Source organism: Mytilus edulis, chromosome 2 (assembly GCF_963676685.1).
Source record: "Mytilus edulis chromosome 2, xbMytEdul2.2, whole genome shotgun sequence".
Lineage (NCBI taxonomy): Eukaryota > Metazoa > Mollusca > Bivalvia > Mytilida > Mytilidae > Mytilus > Mytilus edulis.
The window spans coordinates 23683881-23694137 of NC_092345.1; the positions used below are offsets into that span (position 1 = coordinate 23683881).

At 33.2% G+C, this 10257-nt stretch overlaps 1 protein-coding gene across 1 annotated transcript; it reads left to right on the plus strand.

Annotated features, from left to right (window-relative positions):
- Nucleotides 1-2393: 2393 nt before the first annotated feature.
- On the plus strand, nt 2394-9696 carry LOC139511766 (stomatin-like). The gene is made up of 8 exons (XM_071298818.1): nt 2394-2746; nt 3387-3502; nt 5334-5406; nt 6236-6318; nt 6800-7003; nt 7733-7788; nt 8234-8312; nt 9031-9696. The coding sequence occupies exons 1-8, from the start codon at nt 2731-2733 to the stop codon at nt 9538-9540; spliced, it is 1137 nt and encodes a 378-aa protein (XP_071154919.1). The 5' UTR covers nt 2394-2730; the 3' UTR covers nt 9541-9696.
- Nucleotides 9697-10257: the final 561 nt, after the last annotated feature.

A 10257-nucleotide genomic window follows, 5' to 3' on the forward strand; every position in this document is an offset into this window, starting at 1 on the left:
TATAGTTATGTTATATCGACAACATTCGAAGAGTTTCCTAAACAGACATATATGTTACTGCGACAATATAATTAGGTTTCAGCAGCAAAGCATACAACACAACTGACAAAAAACATTTCAAACAAACATACACATTTAGGTTTCTATTTGAAATAACAGTCTTTGAATTTTTATGAATCATCGGAATCTCACCGGTGGTTGAATTCACTTTGCCACAGTACGTCAGAAGTCCTTTCTTACTTCTGTTTATAAGTATGTATTTACATGTAAAGAGTTATAGTGCAGGCTTAGTAGACCGAATAGAAGGCATAATCACATACCGTTGTTCGCAAGAAGACTAATGCAAAATAAGTTTCCAATCAAATTGTGGTTAAGCAAATCTACAATATCAACAGCACACAACTCAGGTATGTTGTTCAGGTATAAGTAAGTTTTTTTTTTATACTGTCAACTAATTTGACTGGCAGTTGATACAGTGTTTTTTGTATATAAACAAATGCGATAATGGTAACGGGGATCAGTTATAGAAGGCCTTTGTCGGTCGGGGGAGCTGGTGAGAACCTATTTTGCAAATACACTCGTACGATTATCATAGGAAGAGGATTGCTCAGATTGCAAATATTAAAATCTTTATCAAAGTTAAATCCAATTCTTGGTGGGGATTGATGTTCTGTTGGATTCTGATTTGTATTTCTGTCTACTTATTATCGGAAAAACGCTATAATTGGAAGCAGCAGACTGAATTTATCTATAACTTACAAATCAAGCAATAAACCTATGATACATATAAGGAAATGACAGGTGTCTATCTTCCTACAGAAAATCAAGTGATCATGCATTGCATTTCTTGATTACTGTGGATTCATTTATTTTCGTGGGCACCAATTTTCGTGGATTACGAAAACTTGCATGTTCGTGGATATTAAATTTCGTGGTTTTGCCGAAGTCTGCATATAAGCCTATAGAAAATTTGTTATTCGTTGAACATTTAATTTCGTGGTTCACCTGTATCCACGAAAGCCACGAAAATTGGTATCCAACGAATAATAATGAATCCACAGTACTACTTTGGGTGTATTATGTATCAGGTATGTCTGATATTATATACCTAAAAGAGCCGATAATCTGTTGGACATTTCTTACGTATTATTGTATAGTCATTCCAACTTAATTTTAAAATGTAGAAATAGAAATATAGTGTTAATAAAGAGTATTCTGCATCAAAAATATCAAGTACGACTAATCTAAATGTGTCTTTTTGATCATTTACATAAAATTACAAATCTCATAAAGGCATTACATTTAAAGTGTTGTTTTGTATTGGATACCTAATAAATAAATGAAGAGACACAGACATACAGTTTGTTCAATTAGAGTTATGACGCTTTGTCCAACGAATATCACATACAAAATTTTTATATTAAGTACAAAAAAATACGAAAAATTGAAACCACTCATTTTTTAAAATTTTTGTCGTCTCGATCCGACTCAATTTATCTTTACACAAATTTGAAAACTGTTAGAAAATAATACATCATTGGTCTTGAATGGTGTTTTTCTTTGTGACTCGAAATTCCAACAAAACAAACACATTGGTAAAACAAAATAAGATATAGTTTTCTAATGGAAGGAATATATTATCATAATTACACCTATGGTCAAATCCACTATTTTCTAAATAGGATAAATGCCTGTGCCAGGTCAGGAATACGACATTGGTTAACCATTCTTTTGATGTGTTTGACCTTTGGATTTTGCCATTTATTTTTGGACCTTTCGTTTTGAATTTTCCTTATAGTTCAGTATTTTTGTGATTTTGCTTTTTGGTAAATATTCTTACTCCCTTCCCCCATTAAGTCGGAAATAAACAATCTTGCCTTATTACACATGAAAATAAATATTCTGGCACAAGTTTTAAAAATGTTCAAAATATTGTTGGCTCACTTCAAGCTTCACATTAGCAAACTTAAGGTTCAATAGTAACAGGCTATCAAGAAAAGCACTTCGGACGCATACAATTTATGCAGTGTAACTTTACCTTTTTTACGCCCCCTCGACGGGATGCTTTTTTTTTAAATAGAATCATGAAAAAAATGCATTACTTCGCTCAGTTGTATTTTGGGCAATTAAATCTCAAGATGCAAAAGGGGAGACAAACACAATATGACAAAATTTAGTCAGTAGAACATTGCAGTAAACTAAAAATTGAGCATACCTTGATTCGAAATTATATTCAAATAAAGTTATTGATAATCTAAAATGGTTTTAAAACAGCTTTATCAATAGCAAACCAAAATCATAGTTATTCCGTGACCCAATAATAAACATTTAAATCTATTTATATTATCAAGATTTGCATACCGCTACCTGAACTTGTATATCAATATGAGATCAATACGATCAATGACCACTAATTCAGGTGTATGAGGGTATCGACGGTTATAAACGGAAATTTATAAGCATTTAACGATCATGTATATAATTATTTTTTGTATACAATTATTTTTTGTTTCAAAAAAAATTGTGAATAATATGTAAGATTCGTTTGACTGACAGATACTTATGTTACTGATACCAAGAAGATAACGATTTCACAATAAACACCTACCCTTTATATTGATATAAATAATAGACTAGGTAAAATAAAATGGCGGAGGCACCTGACTTTCCCTAACAGCATAAAAACAAATGGATATTATATGATTTGTTATTTTTATTAAGGATTACAAAATGAAACAAGAATTCCGTAAGTAAAATTATGTCATTGAATATTTTGTTATAACAATGTCTACAAGTAGGATCAATTAATTTAAAAATAATGTAAACAATGGGGACATGTTTCTTTATAGATAAATAAATGTTGCGTAAATGGTCATACATACAATAATGCAAGTCAGACTCAGAAAAACCACGACATATCACTCATAAAAAACATAAAAGGTTCAAAAGAGAAAAACCTAAACACCAGTAAGAGTACATGTCTGTTTATTGATAATGCAATGTCGTGGTCTAGGGGTGGTTAAGGGTGCTAGGGTGTGGCTACATTGTTTTCTTGTGAGCATAATTGAACTCAAACCTAATATCTTACAGTATTACAGCATACTTATGCTTTTCCGCCTAAATCACGCAAACCTGCGATGTATTTGAAAAATGATTTAAATTTTCATTATAAAAATTTACCATTTTTTTCTCGATTGTTTGAAACTCTTGACAATTACAAGTTTTATGTAATTCTGAATTGCTATGGTAATAGCAGCATTCTTCTGTCCAAATGACGATGTCCACATATCTCATTTTTTTTATAAATGTCATTTAAAAAGATTTCAAAAGTAAGAGGACATGGTTATTTAGTTATTTGTCTACATTATTGATTCACTTTTTTTCAGAACGAAATGTCAATTCAGAGGACAACAGTCTAGGTTTTTGTGGAAACTGTTGCATTGTTTTGTCAACAATTCTCATCATTTTTACGTTTCCATTCTCCTTATGTTACATAATAAAGGTAAGCTAGTCTGTTTTTTTAACATATTACCCTGATGTTGTTCTTCTTTTAAATTCTACAGTATTTTGCTTATCATTTTAATTGGAAGGTCGTGTGTTTGATCTCCTGGCGGTTGAAATAAAAGATTTGAAATTGATGCTTCTACTCTAATCACAATGCAGTATTTAAGAGTAAAGGTAGATTGGTTACCCCGAAGTAAGAAAATTTGTATGGGTAGGATGACCTGTCTGTTTGTAGACTGTTACCTTGGGCACATTAAGTATCGGTCTGGTACAAGCAGGAGTAATATTCAGGATACAATAAAAGAGTGACGAAAGATACCAGAGGGAGAGTCAAACTCATAAATCGAAAATAAACTGACAACGCCATGGCTAAAAATGAAAAAAAACCAAACAGACAAACAATAGTACACATGACACAACATATAAAACTAAAGAATAAGCAACACGAACCCCACCAAAAACTGGGGGTGATCTCAGGTGCTCCGGAAGGATAAGCAGATCCTGCTCCACATGTGACACCCGTCGTGTCATAACATCTTCACGTCTTGACGTTTGCTTTTGGTTTGCAACTGGACGTTAAAAAGCAATCCACTCATCTCTTGACTCCTTTATTGGCTTTTACTTAAGGTTAGAAGTTAGAAAAGTAAGGAGTTGAGTAAGACTTCTTGTGTATCTGTAAATATAATTCGATTATCTGAAAAGCTATTGTAAGCATTATATTACGGGGGAAATGGTATTAATTGACGATAATATTGTCTTAAAGGGTTAAATAATTAAATTCTAAAATATATGTGTGATTTGTGTTCTTTTCGATGTTTTTTTTGTGTGTGTGTTTAATGCTTTTACTTTGTTTGTTTGATTGTTGGTTGTTTATCGTCACGTGACAAATGGTATATGCATGTTGAGGACGAGAACAAATTGACAATAAATACAATAGGGAGGTCATGTAACAGTGGCCGTCCAGGATGAATATCGGAGAAAATTGAACTGCCACTGGAAAATGAAAATATATATATTTGATAGGGACAGATTAGCCTAGTAACATATCACCTACAAACCCTCAAAGAGTTGTTGCAAGGGTTATAAATGTAGAGAGCGTGGCTCTCTCTCTACCCGATGTATTATATTTCATGTCTTTCATTCTGTTTGTTCGTGGCTGTGTACTTGTATATCCTTAAATCACGAACAGGCCCACTTTGATAAGAGTTTACTGTCGGTCGGGAGAAGATCAAGACTGAACATATTTCTATTCCCCAGTCAGGCATTTCTTTATGAGATAGATAAAAAAAGGAGACAAAGATGTTAAATAATAGACAATGTTCCATAAAAAGGAAAAGGATATAAGCATCACCTATAATCATCTTTATTCTTATATGACATAATTTCCGATTTTCATTTTATCTATGCGAGAATTTGGGTTATTTCTCTTGATCCATTTTTAGCATAAGTAACAAGTTGATCATTTTTGGATGAATTCGTATCTGTCAGTTAACATTTGTTATTACATGTAACATGTGAAAATTGTTTTCTTAAATTAGTATCCGTGCAAGTGTGATGCAAATTGCATTAGATTGTAACGGCATGTTGCATTTAAGATAATTTTAATCATTCTTAGTTACTCATATTTCAGGTACTCTTAACAATGTAACATTTGACCAACCTTTTTTACGAGAGTATATTATATTTTGATTAATTGCGTCTTATACTGTGTTTATGCCCAATCATCAATTAAATAAAAAAACATTAACAAGACATCAATCCAACATACTGTAACCATAAACGAACATCCGAAACAAATACTAATACATGCCTAATGATTTTCATTGTAGATTGTACAGGAATATGAACGTGTTGTTATATTCAGACTTGGGCGGGTTATTACTGGCGGTGCTAGAGGACCAGGTAAACTATGCATTAGCATTATAACATTGTTTTCTTATATCTTACTTATTTTCCTGTCGGTTTCCATTTCATTGATTAAAAAAAAATTGAAACAATGATTTTTTGTGTTTTAACTCTGCCTTACGTTTTTTAAAATTTTTAAGCTTTGTCCATTTCAGTTTCGAGCCTGTATGCTGAAGGTTATACAAGAAAGAAAAAACTAAGTTTGTTAAATTCTGGCAGACAATGTTGACCTTGAGCAGGTCCTTTTTTTCGTGAAGGCACTTTTAGATATTCTTGATTGATGGTTTAATTTTCCAGAAACACGCGTCGACAGCTGTGAGAACGGAATCATACAATATTTTTTTAAGGTCAAATCGTGTAAGCAGTTGGTGGTCTATCAGTCCCTAAGAGTACCATGTAACTTGCAGTCAGTGCTGTGCTACTAGAACAATTTATAAGATATATTTTCGAGTACATGGCATGAAAATCCTCCTTTACTGCTTTTGATTTCCTATATTAAATTTCTTTAATGTTTTGTGAAGTTATCCCTGAAATAATGTTGGATTTGTTTTTGCTCTCATTCATACAATCTTACAATATTGTAGTCTATACTTGCTTCCGCTCTGTTCTTTTTTTGGGGAAAAGCAAGCTATAAAGGACCCCAGTGTTTATAGTGTTTAAGATTTTCTCTTAATTCTTCTTGTTTATTTTTTATTTATTTCCTCCCTTTCTTTGCGTGTTCTTCTACATTTTTCTGCTATGGTCCAGGTTTTCAAAGATAAAGTGCAAATATATTGAAACATATTACACGTTTAATACTAAGTTAAATATTCATGTTTCTTTACAGGTTTATTCATCGTCTTCCCTTGTATCGACGAATTCGTAAAGATAGATTTAAGAACGGTGTCCGTGAATATTCCCCCGCAAGAGGTACGTTCTCAAGCTTAGGAGGGATGGGGCTTAATTGTATTCATTTACAATACTGATCAAACTATTTAAAAAGAATCACAATTATGGTGGTTTGATAAATTTGAATACAGGCAGCTCTAAATATTTCATAACAATAATATATATATCATTTGTGAAACGGTTATTCCATAACGGTCAACCAACTCGTGATGGCGTCCGTAAAATTTACGAAGGGATCATTTCAACCTCACCATTTGGAAGTATTGGTTTGATAGCTTCCTTGTGAACGTCTTTAGAAGGTTATTTTTTACAAATCAATCGACGAATTCAATTGACTGAAGCTTCTGCTCGTTGCACAGATTATTCTATCTCGACAATACAAACTATCTATTATACTTCTATTTGTAACTACTTCACAATTTAAAATGAGTTTAAGTTCAAACATAGAATCAATTCCACTTCCTTTCTATCTAGCTGATGACATAATATCATTACATTTTAGATATTGACAAAGGACTCGGTAACTGTTGCCGTTGACGCTGTGATATTTACCAGGATATTTGACCCCGTCATGGCCACGTGTAACGTTGCGAATGCTAGATATTCTACGTCATTACTGGCAGCAACAACTCTTAGGAATGTGCTGGGTACAAAAAACATGGCAGAATTATTATCGGATCGGGATACAATCGCCGACCATATGCAGGTAAAGAGTGTATATATATTTGAAAAGTGTACCCATAATCTTTTCCATGAAACACATGCAAGCACTTTTCTCTGAACAAAGCACGCCCTAGATACCTTCATATTTGTGAATATGAGTAATGTTTTAAAAGACAAGTGGGTGTTCCTTGCGATTATTAATCCATTTCGTATATATTCAACTGTACCACATGACAAAACACTTTATGGGATTGATGGTAGCTGATTGTGTGACGTCCGATAACAAATATTACATGCATATTAGGACAAGAGCAAAGTAATGTCGAAATTATATATAATTGACCTGGTTCATACTAAACCAACACACTTTATCGGAGTTCTCACTGGCTAGTACAAAAGGTCCACAGGATAACATATCACCTTACGCAGACACATTAACTGACTCTAAGGTCACAGGAACTTGTTTTTTTCTCTAACATGGTAGAGAAGCAGCAAGTATTCCAGAAAGTTATCTACACTTTGATCTATAAGGGTGAGTGGGGGTGGGAGAAGGATCTGAAATTAAACTATATCTTTTTAAAGTTTCTCAAAATAAAACTGTAGGTTAGTATCAAATTATATTATTTCGTATCTAGGGCGATTTTTATATACTTATAATAATGTTATGTTACTGGTATAATCGTTTCTGTAATTTGAAAATGTAAGGATTTTGTTTGTTCCATAAAAAACCTGCTTATATAAATGCATAATTTTTGGACAATTTTTTTTATAGCAAATATTAGACGAATCTACAGATCCTTGGGGTGTACAAATTGAAAGAGTTGAAATGTAAGTAATTCAGATGTTATTGTCTCAAATCTGAAGGCCAAACGGCTAACGGTTCCCTTTGAATGAATTGAAATGTAATTTTCTCATCGCTGAAAGCCAATTAATAGTCTCAAGATGCTCTTGGTGCTAGGTGTTCTATTTTTTAAATCGAGGACTTCTTCCTCTCACAATTATGCTGCAGACGATATATAGCTAAAAATAGTATATATTTTTTTTTTATTGATAACCAGTTTTGAAAAAGAAAACGAAAGAATATGAATTGACTTTTGACATGTAGGTTTCCACAGGAGATATCACACAGAATGCACTATAAAAAATACATATAACCAGAACACTTTTTTCTTTACAAAAATAAATGTCGATGAAATAATGCAATTGTTTTGAATAAAGTAGCAACAAACTTTCTTTATTTCTTTGATAACCGATTTTGTTTAATTTCATTCAGAAAAGATGTTAGACTACCGATACAGCTACAAAGAGCAATGGCTGCTGAAGCTGAAGCGTCCAGAGAAGCACTTGCTAAAGTAAGAAACCCATATTCCTGAACTCGCATGAATTAATTGACACTGAACTTAAGCAAACAACAATCTATCAAACCAGTAACACGTATCACGTTTGTTTTTCGTTTCGATATGCAGTCAAAAAACTTTGACCCTTTTCTTTTCCCCCATTTTATCATGTAGTTGGTAAAACTGAATAACACACTGTGGCACTTTTAACGTTTCTTTTTTGTTTGTTGCGTTTAAAATTGCAGCAGTTAACACCTGATGCAGAGGCGGATTTAGGGGGGGCAGGGGGCCCGGCCCCCCCCTTTTTGGAAAAAAATTGGTTGTTTATATAGGGAATCACTGAAGCGTGACTGGAGCGGCCCCCTCTTAGGTCAGTCAATGGGCCCCCACTTATGAAAATTTCTGGATCCGCCACTGTGATGGATATTGAGACAATCCTATTCAAAGATTTTAACTGTTTATTGATATGTCATTTTACAAAAACAAATTGATGTTAAGACTCAAATTCGATTATTTAATTAAGTAGATATAGATTTTCGTGTCTACCTTGATTTTCTTGATTCCGTTGTCTTAAAAAATTATGCATAAAAACATTGTAGGCATTGGTATTTAGTTGAATTTTATAATTCGTTTTCCAACTATACCAACACACGCCTAAGTATTCGATAAATGACAATGAAAAAAATATATACCAGTCATGTTTGACTAAATATTTCCTATGTGTTTTGTACAGGTGATAGCAGCTGAAGGCGAACAAAGAGCATCAGTGGCATTAAAAGACGCAGCCGAGATTATGATGCAGTCACCGACTGCAATGCAACTCAGATATATGCAGACCCTCGGCACTGTAGCTGCAGAACGGGAATCTACCATTATATTCCCATTACCTATGGAAACAATGTTCTCACTTGATAAAGTAGCTCATCAGATAAAACATTCACCACTTCCAGTACAAAATCAAGCATTTGACAATACCGGTGTCGCATTTGACAATACCGAAGACGTATCTCACAGTACCGAAGGCGTTCCTGTACGAACACAAGCATTTGAAAATACCGGGGTCGCATTTGACAATACCGAAGTCGTATCTCGCAGTACCGAAGGCGTATCTCACAGTACTGAAGGCGTATCTCACAGTCCCGAAGGCGTGTCTGCCAATATCGAAATCGCATCTAACAATGCCGACGTCTTATCTGACAATTTAGAAGTTGTATCTATCCATACAGAAGTGACAACATTGTAAATTTATTATACATATATCCAATGAACTATTTTCGGTCAGAGGCCTTGATGAATGGCGTCTGTCCTTGTTATCTTAACAGTTTCTTATACATGACTTTGCCTGCTACGCTATTATCTTGATATTAACAGTATATTCAAATAAAGTTTTTATTTTGTTGATTTTTTCCGTGTCATACTGTCTGTTAGGTGAAAATTTGTTTTTGATGAATTCTGAGACGAATTCTAATAATTTAAAACACTTTACCGTTGAATTAAAGGATAGCATAATATAACGGATATACTTTTTAATGACTCAAAATGGACAACAAAGTTGCAGCAATCCATCTGGATTTATTGATATTATCAAGCTACTATAGAGCAGAATTTAGCCTCCAGTTATAAGATGTTGTAGATTAATGTTTTCTAGATTAAGTCTCGATTTTTTACTTCAGCCACATAGATGATCTAGTTCTTTTAAATAGTTGCTTGTTTTTATAGTTATTTTAAAGATAATTACACAATGTTGACTGCTGTACCCGTATTTTTGACATTTTTACCTATAAATATGTCTGTTTGTTTTGTTCACACATTGTAGTCATTATAATGGAATTTTATGCGACTATCATACAACTCAGAGGTTTGGGTAGCTATAAAACCAGGTTTAATCCTAAAAGAAAATACCCGTAGGAATACAGGTAAATGACAGTTGTTATCCATTCGTTTGATGTGTTTGAGCTCT